This window comes from Emys orbicularis, chromosome 2 (genome assembly GCF_028017835.1).
Source record: "Emys orbicularis isolate rEmyOrb1 chromosome 2, rEmyOrb1.hap1, whole genome shotgun sequence".
Taxonomy (NCBI): domain Eukaryota; kingdom Metazoa; phylum Chordata; order Testudines; family Emydidae; genus Emys; species Emys orbicularis.
In genome coordinates this window covers 102,482,219-102,499,897 of record NC_088684.1, presented here as the reverse complement: position 1 = coordinate 102,499,897, position 17,679 = coordinate 102,482,219, and the positions used below count along the sequence as shown (strand labels likewise).

General features: G+C 41.1%; 1 protein-coding gene across 1 annotated transcript in view; it reads left to right on the top strand.

The window, feature by feature from the left end:
* ZNF516 (zinc finger protein 516) overlaps positions 1 to 17,679 on the top strand; it is a 133,300-nt gene that overhangs the window by 43,160 nt on the left and 72,461 nt on the right. Inside the window, exon 2 of the mRNA XM_065399218.1 lies at positions 4,399 to 6,422. Coding sequence (XP_065255290.1) covers positions 4,520 to 6,422 — 1,903 coding nt within the window. The 5' untranslated portion in view covers positions 4,399 to 4,519. The remainder of the gene's footprint in view (positions 1 to 4,398; positions 6,423 to 17,679) is intronic.

Sequence of the window (17,679 nt, the reverse complement as noted above, 5' to 3'; positions counted from 1 at the left end):
TGAGCGAAACAGTTAGTCACTAATAATCTGAATGTTAACTGAAGCGTCTAAGCGTAGTTTTTTTTTTCTTTTTTGATTGTGTCTTGAGGCATTGAAGCATTCTTTTCAAAGTTGATATTTTCATTCTGAACTCACCATTTCCTCCCTTCTTGGTGGACAACAGCATTGTTGTTCTGCAAAGAGTCCTTCTAGCAATGTGACAATCAGCATAGCACTCAAACAGATAGATGAGAGATTCTGAGATTGTTCATCTACAATATGTGTGTGTACTGGGCATTCAGCCTTCCAAAGCCTACACATGACACAATGAGCCAGCCTCTATACAATAAAGGAAGAAGGATTTTGGGTGAGAATTACTTTACAAGACATGATAGTATCTTGGTAATTAAGTCTAGGCTCTAGAGTGCATGTTATGTTTTTATTTTATAAGTAACCATTTTGTTTCCAATACTTTTACTTGCTTCTGTTTGAATCGCTATGCTGTGTTTAATACACTTACACTTGTTTTCAGTATAAACATTGTGGCGGGTTGGATCACAGAAACCCCCTTGGGACGGATGTGCTGAGACTACTTCTAACTCATTTTCCCTGCCAGCTTGGGACTCCAGAACGCTGCCTGTTTGAGCCAGACACGCTAGCCTGCTACAAACCCAGACCCAGGTCTGAACAACGTCCCCCAAAAGCTGCAGGTTTAACTGAAAACAGTTTAAGAAGTGTTCCTGGCTCCAGCACTCAGATACCCAGCTCCCAATGGGATCCAACCCCCAAATAAATCCATTTTACCTTATATAAAGCTTGTACAGGATAAACTCATAAATTGTTCACCCTCTATAACACTGATAGAGATATATGCACAGCTGGTTGCTGTCCCCAGGTATTAATACATACTCTGGGTTAATTAATAAGTAAAAAGTGATTTTATTCAATACAAAAAGTAGAATTTAAGTGGTTCCAAGTAATAACAGACAGAACAAAGTGAATTACCAAGCAAAATAAAATAAAACACACAAGTCTAAACCTAATACAGTAAGAAAGCTGAATATAGATAAAATCTCACCCTCAGAGATGTTTCAATAAGCTTCTTTCACAGACTGGACACCTTCCTAGTCTGGGCACAATCCTTTTCCCCTGGTACAGCCCTTGTTCCAGCTCAGGTGGTAGCTAGGGGATTTCTCATGATTGCAGCCCCCTTTGTTCTGTTCTACCCTCTTATATATCTTTTGCACGAGGTGAGAATCCTTTGTCCCTCTCTGAGTTCCCACCCCTCCTTCTAAATGGAAAAGCACCAGGTTAAAGATGGATTCCAGTTTAGGTGACGTGATCACATGTCACTGTAAGACTTCATTGCCCACTTGCCAGCACACAGATATACAGGAAGACTTACAAGTAAACAGAGCCATCATTAGTCAATTGTCCGGGTTAATGGGAGCCATCAAGATTCCAAACCACCATTAATGGCCCACACTTTGCATAACTACGATAGGACCTCAGCGTTATATTTCATATTTCTAGTTTCAGATACAAGAGTGATATATTTGTACAAATAGGATGACCACACTCAGTAGATTATAAGCTTTGTAATGATACCTTACAAGAGACCTTGTGCATGAAGCATATTCCAGTTACATTATATTCACACTCATTAGCATATTTTCATAAAATCATATAGAGTGCAACGTCACAAACATATTTGAGTGCTCTGAGTTAAGTGGAGCGATTAACTGAGGTGGAATTGATAAGCTAAGATGTGTTGTTTCTTTGGAAACAGTGAATCTGTGAATACTGGGGGGTCTCCTGTGAATCAGGTGCTGGACATTCCAAGGAAGTGATCAAAGGGCTCAAGGGCTGGGGTGTCCCAATTGCTAACCTGTAGAGTGACTGCAGGGCTTGTAAGGCCTGAAGGGAAATGCTTGGGTTGCTTGTGGCAGGTGTAGTCAGGGAGCTGACCCATGATAGGCACAAACATGGCTTCCTCACACTAAGGGCAGGTAGTAGCGAGGTTCCTCACAGCCCTAGGTATCCTGGAGAAGCATCCCAGTAACCAAGGGCCAGATTTTCAAAGGTGTGTAGGTACCTAAAGATGTAGATAGGTGCCTACTGAGATTTTTCAAAAGTGCCTAAGCAGCTTAGGCATCCAACTCCCATTGAAATCAATAAGAGTTAGGCACATAGCCTGCATAGGTGCTTATCTGAAACTCTTGATTCAACAAACTGGTCTGGAAATTTCCTGAGAACAGGTTTTCCCTTTACTTGGTCCCTGTCCAACATACCATTTTGACACTGCTTCCAGGCTTAGAAAAATTAAAAATAATAGGGCAATGAGTTTGAAGCTCAGGAAAAGTTTGGTTATGGTTCAAGTTGGGTTGTTAATTTATTTGAACTGCTTCGCTCATTATTGCCCTATGTGGGGTTTTTCTGGCTTGTTTGTACTTTTGGTACATCTTTCTGGTTCCCTGAATGACAGCCATTATTTATTTAGCCAAGCATGTGTCTTGCGGGGCTGTCCCTCAACTCAGTCCTAAACTGCTAATTTCAAGGATCAGCAGTTCAGATGCTGTCTTTGCAAACTTGTTGCTCAGTTAGACATTTTAGCTCTTGATCGGATGTGATTTTCCCCTGATAAAGTAGTACATTAGTTCTGGATGTAGTCCTAATATAAAAATGTGTTTTATTTGAAAGAAATGAATTTGAGAAGTGTTTCTTGCAGATATTTGTAGTTGTATTGGTCCTTGAGGAAAAGGTAGATAATGTGATGCTTACCTCTTAAAACTATAAACAGCTAGTAACCAAAATTAATTACCCTGAAGATCTAAACTGAATTGTTTTTCAGAAAATGAAAAGTTAGATTAGCTTAAAAATAATTAGTGTTATTACCAGGGAATATAACTGAGTGCCTGAGATGAATAATGTAATTATTTTAGATTGTGTTAGATTTATGATGTTATTCATGGTTAGACTACATGTTTTCACTTCCCAGTTCAGAATAATCTGAGATGAACAAAGTGACAAGGCCTTAGACTTTGCAACTGTAAATCTGTTTCGTTGATTTTTGCATCAGAAGTCTCCAGTGAAAAGTGTGTGTGTGGTTGTAGTTGTGGTGTTTAGATCTGGCCACATCTTAAGAAATTGCTTTCTTTTCTTACTACCAAAGAAATGGATTGACTCCATCCATTAGTGCATACAATATTCTTTCTTTCAGATAGAACTTGCTGTTCAAACTGATTAAGGGGGCTAGAAATAACGAAGAAACTTTTGATTTGTATTTATAAGGGGACTGAAAAAGCTTATTTTATAATGTTAATAATGTTGTTTCTCTTTTTGTGTGTTCAGGGTGGCGAGTTGGTGGGGAAATACATCTTGTGTAGCTGAGATAAATAAGGGACCCAGTTTTAAAGATGGTTATTACTATACATACTGTCATGCAACAGCTTGTAAAATTCCATTTGTTCATCACTGACCAATGTGATTTTAAAACTAAGGCCCTGCTTCAGCAAAGCATTTAAGCACATGCTTACCTTTAAGTTCCGTTGACATAACTTTAACCACCATTAACATCAGTGAGCCTTTAAGCACATGCTTATTTACTTTGAATTGGGGCCTAAGTCTTGGATCAGCATTTTTTTTCATACTGGATGCCCAACAGAAAATCATCTTTAAATATACAGAATACTTTGTCAATCTCTGTATTCTGGTTTCCCTTTTAATCAAAATGTGAAGTGCACTGCAGTCTGCTTTCCTGTTACATGAAGTACACCCCACATCAAGCACAGCGGAACTGCCCGAAATACAATTTAATGTAATTTTCAAGAGTGATACAGTATTCTATAAAGAAAGTCTCCAGAAAAGTCTTTTATCTCTGGGCAAGCAAATATTTTTAAATGAAATTATAAATGACTATAAAGCCACAGATTTAAAGTGTAACAACCACTTCAAGAAATGGTTTCCTAATGTAAAATATATATACACAGAGACATATAGATTCTCTCTCTCTCTCTCTCTCTCTTAGTTTTGAAATAAGAAATATAGGAATGTTTAAAAATGGATTTTCCCTGTTGTTGAGACTTTATTCATACTATTTTTTTGGGGGAGACACACCCCATGGCGCACACACCTCTTTTAAACCATGATGTCCTTTGTCCCTGTGTATAAGTAATTCTTTTTACCCCAAATGATATTTTAATTAATGTTGCTTTGAATGCTAACCATTTAAACTAAAATTGTGCATGTTATGGAATATGAATATAAGCTAATGCTTATTATTAAAATAAATAAAAGTATAATATGTTTTTGAAATTGGGTCTGGTGACAAAAATCGCCCAAGGAAAAGTATAAATGGTTTTAAACATATTGAAGAATCTACTTACACAGTTTCTGTATTTGTGTTTTTGTTTGTTTCAGGTGCTCATTGCCATCCGCTTACAGAACATACATGAATAAAGTGACACCCCAGACTCTTTCGAGCAATTGATAGGGGAAACTTTAACCTGAGAATGAAGAGAGAAACACTCAGCAGAACCGTATGATTGAAACCACAGCCCAGCCTTCTGTTGTTGGACAAGGCTTTGTCCTTTTGCCCTGTACGACCGATGTTGCAGTAGTTCAGATGGATCGCAGCAAGGAGGCAGAGATGGAATTACGAAGATCCTCTAGTCCTAGCAAGGTAAACAAGAGTGACATTGATGGAGACAAGTCCATGTGCCACAGCTGCTGCATCTGTGGCAAGAGTTTTCCTTTTCAGAGCTCCCTGTCTCAGCACATGAGGAAGCACACAGGAGAGAAGCCCTATAAATGTCCTTACTGCGACCATAGAGCTTCCCAAAAGGGAAACCTGAAGATACACATTCGGAGTCACAGAACAGGCACTTTAAGTCAGGGGCATGAGGTGGAGATGGGAGAAGCACAGCTTGGAGAGATGGGAGTCTCAGAAGGCCTTGATGGATGCACCAGCCCCACCAAAAGTACATCTGCCTGCAACAAGATTCTGAACGGGGCAACTCAGGCAGACAACAGCAAGATTTTGTTGAGAAGCAGCAAGAAGGAGGTTGTCACAGAGGCACCACCTGCAGAAGATGACAAGCTACCCACTTATCAGTGCATCTTCTGCAAAAACAAGTTTGAGAGAAAGAAAGACCTGGACCAGCACCTACATCAAGTCCATAAGCCGTACAAATGCAGGCTTTGTAGCTACATGACATTAAGAGAAGAGACACTGTTAAACCACATAGAGAAAGACCATATTACAGCTCAAATTCCAAACGGGGAAACTTACACCGAGAATTGCAAGAGTGAGCTGAATGCAGGGGAATTTCCTTGTGAAGTCTGTGGTCAGGCCTTCAGTCAAACCTGGTTTCTCAAAGCTCACATGAAAAAGCATAGAGGATCGTTTGATCATGGATGCCACATTTGTGGCAGAAGATTTAAAGAACCCTGGTTTCTCAAAAACCACATGAAATCACACGGTCCAAAGACGGGGAGCAAAAACAAACCAAAAAATGATTTAGAGCCCATAGCCACTATTAATAATGTGATTCAGGAGGAAACAATTGTGACTGGCTTATCTCTGTATGAAGTTTGCACCAAGTGTGGGAATCTGTTTACAAATATGGAAAGCCTAAAAGCACACAATGCTGTACACTTGAGAGCTCAAAGAAGCAGTACTGAGAACAAAGCTGAGGGGTTAATTGATGGAAGCCTAGATCCATCTGTAAATAAGCAATTTTTCTTACAGTGCCTGAATCTGAGGCCAGCTGTAGGGATAGATAGAGTTACAAGTGGACAGCCTGGAAAAAGGGTAGCTGAGCTGGATCCAGTCAGTAGCTACCAGGCCTGGCAGCTGGCCACCAAAGGAAAAGTAGCGGAGCCTTCTGAGTATGTTAAATATGTGGGATGGGATGAAGTCCTTGCTGATGCAGATGTGACTTATGACAAGGATAAAAGAGAATATATTCTTGTCGGCCAGGAGAAGCGCAAGCGAGATCAGGATTCACCCAGCTCCTCCAGCAACCCCAAGAAGAAAAGCTGTGTCAGTGGGCGCTTGGAGAAGAACAGCAATGTGCAACAAGGAGAAAACTGTATCCTTGCCCAGGGCGACCTGGACTACAGACCCTCCTCAAGGCAGAGCAGAAGGGCATCCCAAAACAAGTCCACCGAGTGCTTTGAGTGTGGAAAGATTTTCCGCACCTACCACCAAATGGTGCTCCATTCGCGGGTGCACAGGAAAGAACGCAGGAGCTGCAGTGAGAGTGGAACCATTGCTCAGCCAGACCGGTATGGATCCAGCAGTGAAGAAGGGGATTCTGGTTCTGTTAGTGGGCCAAGCACTCCAGGCTCAGCGTCTGCCCCAGAAGATTCTGTGACCTCTGGAATGGGTGAGGAGGGTGCTGAGGACAGCTCTGAGGAAGGAGTACCTGAACCATCACTAGGTAAGCTCATACACAACATTCCCCCCCCCCCTTTTCCCTATGTTACCTTTTCTTTGTCTCTAGCTCTTTTAGATCCCATGCCTCTTAGCCTCCTGGGGCCTGAATGTGGGACACAGCAAGGAGCAAAGGATCAAAATGATAGATGAGTAAAATACCATAAGAAGCTTAAAATTAATGTGGATCAATTCTGTAGCCTAATTAACATTGTTTATAGTCTCAGCTTGATGATTCAACATTTCTGATGTAAATAATAAAAGTGAGATCACAGGAGGTCTTTGCAAGATACAGGTAAATTTGGATTTCAAATGAAGGACAACTGAGAGGTAGCTTAGTTACCCCTAGCAACGCAGTTACCTCTGCTGTTTGCTTCAATATCTCTGCTGTTAGCTTCAGTATAGCAGTATCTTTCCTGGACATCTCCGGGCCCAATTTTGCCCTGATTTACACCCTTTCTGTTGTCAGTATACAGGGGTAGTTAGAGCACAGTTTGCCTGCTATAACCTTGAAACACATAAACTTGTTAATTGCTAACGAGAAAGGCATTCCTTCCTCTTTTCTTTTTCTGTGCTCTGCTTCCCCAAACTTGTGTTATAACTCTAAGGCTATAATTAATCTCTCTGGATTAAAGCAGTCCTCTGAGTCCAACTCTGGCTAAATGGAACAAATTATTCCCCAAATAGCAGCAAAGTAAATATTTAAAGAAACAGTAAGCACTTTTATATCATTTTAAATTTTTGTTGTTTACTCTCCTTTGTTTATAATGCCCTGTTAGAAATGAGAGATAAACATTTCTTTCTTTACTAGCCCTCTGCTTTTTCCATTTGGCAAACAATGACATTTCCCCCCATTTTCTTTTTCTTTCATGAAGAACTAACTAATCCCGGTTTTGTAATGTTTAACTTGTTTTCAGGAGCATCAGTGAGGAAGTCACCAGCACAGTTCTGGGAATTTTTTTTAAAGATATTAGTTAATGTGTGCTTCCTCAGCTGCCTAATGAATGTCATAGAAGAACAGCAACAGGTTCCAGGATCATGTATTACGTTATATATTTGATCCTTATTGACAGCAATGATGATGTGTTGTTGAATATATTTTGTTACTGAATCATTTTAAGAGACGTCAAAGTTTGAGCCGAAACTACATGGCATATCCCTTTCTAAATGTAATGCTTAGATCAGGGGTCTCAAAGACGCGGCCCGCGGAGCTCTTCCCTGCGGCCCGCCAAGCTCCCCCCCCCCCCCGTTACTTCCGGTCACAGCCAAACTTCCCTCACCCCCCCCCCCCGAGTTATTTTATGTGGCAGCTAAGCTCCCTGCTCACTGCTCCCCAATGTTTGGGGCCGGGTCTCTCCCCCGGCCTCGTCTGCCACCCCCATGCACCTCCCCCGAGTGTCCCCCGGCCTCACCCCTGCACCCCCTCCTATCGCCAAATTCCATCCCAGAGCCTGCACCTCCACCCCCTGCCCCAGCCCGGAGCCTGCACCCAGCCCAGCACCCAAACTCCATCCCAGAGCCTGCACCCCAGACCTCCACCCCCACCCAAACTCCCTCCCAGAGCCTTAGGCAGGTGAGGGCGGAGTTTGGGGGTGCAGTTTCTGGGCACCACCGAAATTTCTACAAATCTGCCACCCCTGGAAGAGGCAGAGCAGGGGTGGAGTGGTGGTGCAGCCCAGTGCAGTGGGGGGGCTTTAACAGAAGTAAATCTAACTAAGTGCATGTTTTGTCCTTTGAGTGAGGTGCATTACTGAGTGTATATATTTTATTAAAACCGCTTGGAAATGACTTCTTGTAGGAGCAGCAGTGATCAGTATGCTCTGTATAATGCTTAGCACTTTCCAGGAGGGAGGGGGGAGGAGCACGCTCGGGGGAGGGGGAGAAGAGACGGGGCAGGGGCGGGATCTCATGGAAGGGGTGGAGTTGGGGTGGAGCCGGGGCCAGCGAGGGGGGGTGTCAGTGATGCGGCCCTCGGGCCAATGCACTAATCCTCATGTGGCCCTTGTGGTCATTTGAGTTTGAGACCCTTGGCTTAGATCCTCCTCCCCTCTTCCCCCAAGGGTTGAAATCATTATAAAAATTAAACCCTTTTTTTGGACCTAAAGTGTCCTTTTTTGGGAACAAAACTTGTCTTGGGTTGACTTCACTGTAAGTTGTCAACTTTATTAGCTTCACTGGGACTTAAGTCCCAGATGGGCAAATCAGGGGCACATTAGATTAGAAGGTTAAATTAATGAAATACCAAAGCCAAATTCTTATGTGCTTCCCTGCCCATTTTAAAAAACCACAACTCTGATAAGTACTAGTGACAGATCAATCTAAGTATTTATGTCATGCTCAATAGTAGGCCCAAAATTTGGTCTGTCCATTTATTGTTGTATTTATGCAATTTAAAAAAAGTTTATGAAAGTATGCTCATTGCATTCATGTTAAAGTCCAATGGGCACTGTCTGAAACACTCCTGTACAAGTGATTCAATATGTAATTACTGAAATGCGGCTTCATTCAGGGTGAAATGAGGCTGTGAAATTCTACCAGTGCAATGCACAATACCTTTGTGGAAATAGTTGTGATGGAAAATCATCTCGCCAGAGACAGTTCAAATCTGCAAAATTCCTTTCATATAATGCTCAGAGTAAATTCTTCTTCTGTACTGTTCTTCTTAATCATTTGATTTTAACCTTATCTCTTTCCTACCTCAGTTCAACTTCTGAACGCTGATCTCAGAAGTGAAAGCATTTTAAAGTTACACAGCAATTTCTCCCATAATAACCCAGTGCCAATAGGAAACTAATTTTCTTTAGTTGGCAAATTGGTTCTCACCTTCCCTATTGAACAGTGAGAAAGTAGCAAACTGATCAAGCTAAATAAAGATGAATCTCAGTAAACAGATGCATTTGCACTGTTTCTGTGCTTCATTTTATATTCCAAAACATCACATTTGAAAAGCTAGTTAATCAAAGGGACTACTGTATAGTTAAGGAACTTTCTTGTTGCTACTTCATTGTTAATGCAGTTTATTTAATATTTACTAGTGATATCAATGAAGTAAACATTTTTCACAGCTGACCAAGCTTTCCAATTGAAAATAAAATAAGTAGGACACAATCATTTTTAGGCCAAGATCAGTATCTTAATTCCCCTCTATTTATATCTCTTCGGTAAGGCAGTTTAATGGATATGCCATTCAACTGTTTTATACTGTCACCAGTTTAGAGATCGAGGATTGGGTCATTCTGTCTATCAGGCTGTATGAATACTTTGTTCAGATAAAGGAATTTTAGCCCTCTTGAGGTTGCTTATTCAATTCATGAGGCTTTCCCGCCTCCTTTATGAACTAAAACTTGAAGTCTATAGAGTATAGGCCAAATTCTGCCTTCATTTACAACCAGACAGCCCCATTAAAATCAAATGCTTTGTTATGCTCTTTAAATTGTCTTTTGTCCTAGAAGTGTTATGGTTTGCTACCCTCTGCTGAGGCTCTTCTAGTTAATCTCACAGGGTCAGGTGGCCTTTTTAGTCAATAGCAAAGCTCTAGCAGCCATCTTCAATAGCTGTAAGTGAACGATGTTCTCAATTTTTACAGTTACTTTTCCCCACATTCACTTTACAGTGTTATTTTTACTCAGAATGTGGCTGGGCAAACCTCGTGGTGCTCATGAGACTATTTAAAATTACATTATTTACTTTTATTTTCATATCTTAACTTCCTTTTCCCATAACTTGTATATGTTACTGTGGGACTACGAGCCTGAAAGGCAACAGGGCCTTGATCCTGCAAGAGGGCTGAACTTTCTGTCCCTGGTCCAACATAGCATTTAAGCACATAATTAACTTTAAACATGTGAACAGTATAATTTAGCTGAGCATGTGCTTTCTGGATTGGGGCCAGAATGCATGGCACCTCACAGAACTGAGTCATATTAGAGGAGCAAAAAGCATGGACCAAATGCAAAATAGCTCTGAGTCTCTCAAATACAGAGTGTTCCTACCCTTGACTTATCCTTTGCTAAATTGCTAGAGTCCTATCATTCGTTCTCAGCCATGTGGGTTGTGTTTGCAAACCCAGATTACCATCCATCAGAGGCTCCCAAACTGGCGTGTGGAGTACTTATAGCTGCATAGACTTGAAGGCCTGAAGGGACCATCATGTAGACTGACCTATTGCAACATTGCAGGCCACAGAACTCCTTCAATAGGCCCATACCTCTATCTGAGTTACTCAGAGCCTCAAATCTTGGTTTAAATTTTTCAAGTTACAGAGAATCCAACATTTACTCTAGTTCAAACCAGCAAACTGCTGATGATCTGTGAAAAACTGGCAGGTCACATGGTGTTGGCTCTCCTCCTTTTATTCAGCTGTTAATCATTTTAAAAGATGACCAGAAATTGCATTCCTAATAGCATTTTTCCATGTAAACGTTCACTGCAGTTGCCATAGGAATGTTATGCAAATGAGAGGGGAGTGGTCAGTGTGATGGCCAAAGGGAGAAGAGGTGGCCCATTAGCTATACTGTCCGTTAAGAAGGAACTGCACTATGAAAAGATATAATCTCTGTGCACCGTTTGTCAGTGGCATGAATGGCAGCAACAAATAAGGTTATGTCAGCATTTCCATTATGGTACATTTGAAGCTGCCCGAGCCAGGTGCAAGCAGCTGTTGCTCAGCACTTGCATGGACTTCAGCCTTTTTTTTTTTTTTTTTTATTAGTTTCAGATCTTAACTAAAAGTGGTAGGTTAGGGGTCATGCATCATTTCCATAAATGTACAAGGAGAAACTATCTCTATTTTTAGCCCATCTGCTTCTCCCCCAAAATATATAATTTGGTGAGCCAAAAAAAAAAAAAAAAAAAAAAAAAAAAGTCAGGACATGCAAGATAGTGTCTTTATTTTTAGGCTGAAAGTGGTCACCCTAATTTGATCCCCCCATGGGCAGCCCTAAAGCACAAAACAGGCAGAATTATTGCTCTCCATATCAAAGCCATCATTGAAACAAAACCGTATGGGAAGACACCTGCCACACCATTCCTTCCCCATTAACTTGTTGTGATCCAGCTAGATCTGTGTCTGCAGGTAACTGGGTGGGGGTGGTTTGGGGTTTTATTTGCTTTTTTGTGTGTCCTTTTGAGCTTGATCTCTGCAAAGATCTTGTTCCCCCCAAAAAACAACAACAACAAACAAATAAAAAAACAAAAACTAGTGTCATAGTGTGTTTGAAGCTTAGAAAGTGCTATGGCATCAATTTGTTCATTAAGGCATTATGGGCTATTTCAGTTTTGAAATCTAGAAAGAAGCCTCAACTGTGATGACATGACTGCCAGATGGTTGCAGGTGGGAAAATGGGGAAGCAAGTTCAAGTAGTTTTAATTTAATATTTTACAGAGCAACAAGCAAGTAGCCGAAGAACAATATTTTGTATCCTCCACTGTAGTGCTCAAGGGATTTAGCGAAGGAAATAAATTACTTCCCCCTATGTACACATTCTCTCTCTGAATGAAAAAAGTTATAAAATAACTGTAGAAAACCAGGATTTTTAACTTTTGGAGGTGGGGTAGAGGAGGAGGAAGTTTTATTATTCTAATTCGTCTTTTTCCAAGAAAGGGAGGAAGAGGAGAGAGATCATTGTGTACAAGTGGGAACCCTGATTCAAGTGGGAAAGTTTCTCCTACATTTAATGTTTTCCCCCCATTCTCTGCCTCTACCTTTTATGTATCTTGTCTTCTTCTCCCAGCTTCTTCCAGCTTCTTCCTACATTTAAAAAAGTGACTCCTTTTTACTGATGCTTCTCATCGTAGCTGCTGCATCCTGTTGTTTGTCATTATTTATTACAGTCGTGGCTGGGGGCTCACTGAGAATGGCGCCTCAGTGTGCTAGGCACTGTATAAAAAGAGTAGTAGGCAGCAGTTCCTGCCTCGGAGAACTTACCATCTAAATAGGTAAGACAGACAAAAGATGGGGGAAGGTTGGAGCAAACAGCCAGTCAGCACAGGGGGCAGAATGTTTAGTCAAAACTGTAGAAAATACTCTGATAGCATCATTTGTGTTGGGAGGTTCCTGCTTAGACTACTTCAGCAGCTTCTTTGCTGGCTTCAGTCTCTGACTCCCCCATACAGGTTCTTTCCCCAAAGGCACATGAGTCCTAGTGCTTCCTTAGGGGTCTCCACTGTAAAATTCTGGGGCCAGGCGCTGCACTGAGCAGCACAGTGGAGGTTGTGAGGGAAAGAGAATGCTGAAGAGGATCAGTGAGGGGGAAGCCCTTCAGACCTACTCCCAGGGTAGCAGGGTGTTTTGCTACTGCAGTTAAGAAAAAAATATATAAGGATAGGACATCACATCACTACAGTTTCATGTTCATCAGAGATGAGAGAGTTCAGAAAGGGTTTACAAAAACAAAAACTTTAGGATGGCAATGGAAGCATGTCTGGCAGCAGAAGCACATCCTCTCCTGGTCATATAGTTATAGTTGATAGTTATAGACTAACCTGAATATTCTTGATATCAAGAACAAGAAGTCAGAGCTCTTAACCTCTTCTCGGTTATGGTTGAAGTTCTAGGCACTGGAGAAGTGCCTGTTTGTTTTAGTTTTTAACTTGTCCAGTGGGATTTCTTGGGGAATCAATGGTTAGATACTGCACTGTGCATGCACTGTTTTATGTAATGTCTTGGTTAATGAACTGTAAAAACAGCATATTATTACATGTACATTAGGAGGTGTGGCAAACAACACTGAGCACACAGCCATAATAAAAAGAGACACACAACTGATAGCATATGATATCTATAAATTGGGGTACTTGGGAAGAACTATAGGGAAATCTCTGAAGTCTGTTGAAATTCTTTAGAGTAGGAGAGATTTTTGCAGGAACAGAATGGGAAAATGCTAATTATTTTGCAAAAAAAAGACTGTCCCTACGTAGTGACCACTAGTCTTTTGGGAGGTTAGAAACATGAGCATGAAATAAAATGAGATTCAGCTGTGAAAATGGTAAATTAATACATTTGGGGACAACTGGTGAATTCTTGGCCCCATTGAAGACAGTGTGAATTTCTCAGGATTTCACCCTAGTAATCTAACAGCAATATATGCAGTGGGAGAGAAATATTTGGAAAGCAGTTATCCTCAAAGAGGCATGGGGTAATAGTGGATAATAGAGCTGGCTGACAATTGTTTAGGATGGTCCATAACTAAAGATAATGGGATGATACTGAGCAAAGGAAAATGTAGACAATATCAGAAAAAAATGTGCTTATCTTTAAATATGAGAATTCCCCCTGCCCCCAGAAGTGTTAAAAGCCTTATTTTTTGAGTTATTTAAAAAACTAAAATAAATAAAGCCCCAAGAATATAATGCTCTTATTTGTATGATTGATTAAACTTAGGGAAGAAGAAATGAGTTATTAGTGAGGGCATATGGGGAGATAATCTACAACATATTTGCACATACAAGTGCTCCTTCTGTCTTGGTGTGGCTGAGGTGTAAGCAGATGCACATATGGCTCTATATGCCCCTAATTCTGGCCCAGGGCTTCCTACCTCCCTGTAAGGAACAGGATATTTCAATGTGGGATACTTTTGTGTCAGGGTTTTTAAAGTTCTGTAGAATGCATCGACGTTACTCTGTGGGCATAAGAGAAATTAGGCAAGGTTTGGGATCTGGTAAAGCCCAAAATGTGTGTTTAGTTTGCACTAGAGGGGTGTAAATTCTAGAGTACACTATCTTACCATGCACTAATTGGCCTGTGTGGATCCTGCTGGCACGCACTAGAAGTTCACTAATGCATGTTAATGTAGTACTCTTTGAAATGGGGACTTTTAGTGCGCACCATACAGGATCCACACGGGCCAGTTAGTGCTCAACATGCCAGTGCACACTAAAATTTACACCACTGTAATGTGGATGAACGCACTGAATAGAAAAGGCCTGTGATACTAAAATTAGCATAACAATACTTTAGCTGTATTGCCAACCCCAAGCATAGAGAAGTCATTCCCTAAATGTCATGATACTGGCTTAAGAATTATGAAATTTTAAGAAAAAATAAATGTGGGTCTTTTGCCTTCTTGGGTCACATTTCCAGCTCTTCCCCTCAACCATGAGGGTTAGAATTTTTTTTTCTTTTTCCAGTGAAAGTTGAGATTCTTATATAATCATGAGCAGGATATCATCAGACTTGTGATAAAAATCACAAGAGTTAGCAATACTGCTTTCTGTTTTCTAAGAGATTCCTAATAAATGGCAAGACTAGAATTGATGAAGCTTAAAGGTTTGCCATGGAAAGGCAAATCCTTAAGAGAACCTGAAAAGAAGGACAGGGGAATGACTGGACACTAAACCATTTGCGCACGAAAACATCTTAGACTTCCACAAAGTGCAACAATTACAAATAAGGACAATTCCAATAATTTAGATTAGTTGTATACAAATGAAGAAGAAAAAAGAAAGCATAATGCTACAATTGCACAATACATCAGCAAAATCTGACAATGTCTGAGTTGACTGTCAGTATAGAACACCTCCCCCCATGCACACTTTATTAGCAAAACTGATTCAGAACCACACACAAAAGGGTGATTAATGCCAGTACTTTCAAATATCACTGCAGGTTGATGACACAAATGTAGAATAGAGGGGTTAATCAGAGGCCAGGGCCCAAGTTCTTTGCAGTCACACACAAGAGAAATTATGTAAGGTTTGGTATCTGGCAAAGCCCAGGCTGTCACTCTTGGCAAATTCATGAAACCAAGTTTAGATCAGTATATAGCTTGAACCATGGTTGATTCTAAACATTTCAAGAACCACTGGTGCCACCGGTTTCTCTTTGGCACCATTCTTGTTAACACTCTGAGAGCACTATTCTAACACACTCAGGGAGACAGTGGTATTACTGCATGGCCTGGAATGTGTTTTGCAAATCATAGATGGCAGAGTGCTATTTGTGAGCAGCATTGGGCCAGGGTACCCCTTCATAGCAGAATCTTACAGCACCCCTTTTAGGAGTGTGGTATGTTGCTCCAGACCACAGTGGAAATGGACATAAATGGGTATCTTTCTAGTGTTACGGCCAGTGGTCACAATTTGCTTCTATTTATCCTTGGATTACCAGGGGTTAATGTGAATAGAGAGAGGAACTGAGAGGACCGAACAAAACAGAAATGAGTGTTTTGCACCAAAAGGGAATGGATGACAAGGAAAGGTTTGGTAGCTAGAAGCACTGAAGGGTGTTGGTGAGAGAGAAGAGGAGCCAGAGGACGTATATGGGAATGGCTAATCCTCCAATTATACTGGCTTTAAGGTCTACACGCCAAATTGCTTGGCCTTTCCTTATTTTAAGATAAATGTAGGAGCTTGTAGCAGATAATGGAAGAAGTGATTGATTAGAGCTGAACAAATACATGTTGAGTATTGGCCTGCTAGCTGTGCTCTGTGTAATTTTATGTATTATACTGACATCATACAAACTAACCTTTACCCTGTAGGCCTTTTGGGTTATTTCCACTGTGTTTCTGATTGGCCAAGTTCCTTTTTTCTAGGTTCCGTTTTACTGAATCTGAGGCACTGTGAGTAGATGAGCTCAAAGTATTTGCATACAATACAAGTAGCTTAAATTCCTCTCACAGTGGAGCAGATAATGTGGTACAGATAATGTCTGGTCCAGTCAAGTTGGTGCTTTAGGCATGCTGGGCTAGCTGTGGACACCTCAGTAGTTAAATGACTTTTTTCCCCAGAAATTAAATCTTTCTTGCTGCTCCTAGAAAACTTCATTAGCAGCATTTGGAGGTTTTAGATACATTAATAGTAGATTTGCTGCTGTGATTGTTCTCCCATTTCTTGCACTTTACCAAACTGCGGTAGATGATTTCACTTGAAGCATTTAGTTATAATTGGTAAGTTGTGAAAGGGCAGCCAACTCCCAAGCACACCCTCGTAGCCCAGGGTGGGACTGCAGGCCTCAGCCTCAGTTTCCCTTCCATAGGTTCCCAATTATCCACAGAAACTTTATGTCCAGTAACAAACTCCCTTCTTGGGGCCTGGTTTATTAATATAAAATGAACCCAGAGTAAAGTCAAACCCAAAGTAAAGTCTCTCTTCCATCCTAGTCTCCCACTGGGAGCAGCCCCTCCTCCCAGAGGTCGCTCTGGCTCCATCTCTCCACTAGGCCCAGTTATCAACTCATCCCAGGCTCTAATGATTCTGTCTCTCCCCTTGAGATTGGGGGTTGCATAGACCGCCGTTCTTGGGGCAGTGTTTGCTGAATGCTCAGGCTGCTTGCCAACACAGCAGCTCTCCTCTCTCCAGCTTCCTCTTCCTGTTTCCCTCTTTATAAGGCCCAGGTGCCTTCCCTTAAGCCCAGTTGGGCAGCAGGTAGTCAGTCACAGGTGCACTGCTTTCTCTTAAAGGGGCCAGACAAAGGGTTTCTTTTTATAAATTTCTTTTTGCACACAAAGGGCCACAGTTAGGCTAGATAATTTCTGTAGACCTGTGCTATACTGCAGATGAAGTGCTGTGATGGAGCAGAATGTTTAGCTGGAGCACATGGCAGCTTATATCAAATGAGGCTGTAGATATTAGTAATTCCATCCTTTAGAGAAAAGTTGTACCAACACATTAAGGGATTTCCTAATCCTTGCAGTCATGTGTGTTTGAAAAGAAAACTAGGAAAGTGAGGGTATTGTGAAAAGATTTGGAACACAGTGTAAGAAACTTTTACTACCTAGACATGTAAGATCATACCAACTCTGTTGAAGATGTGCTAAGCACCAGTAGATCTGAATATAACTCCAGTAGCTTCTGGATGTAACTTCTGGAAAACATAGAGACAAGATCTCTTATTGGACCAACATCTGTTGGTGAAAGAGACAAGCTTTCGAGCTACACACAGCTCTTCTTCGGGTCTGGGAAAGATACATAGTCTGGAGTTACCTGCATTTAAAGATTAGTCATGTCTACATTATTTTGTATGGCCAGCATCCATTCCTTGTTTACTGAATACTCTAACATTTAAAAAAAAAAACATTTTAGGGTGAGATTCAGAAAAGCACAGATGGCAGTTAGCCACCTAACTCATTTGTTCCTTCAAAAATCTCCCCCTTTAGGTTAAATCTATTGTATGTATTTTGATCGCTGGTGTATGTGACTTTTTGCTCTTCTTCAGCAAATGTTAATGATATCTGCATACATGCACCTTCAATTTCTGTATCCAGTTGGAGAATAACTTACTTGACTTCCTCAAGAACTTCGCCTCTTGATCCTTAGTCTAGTTG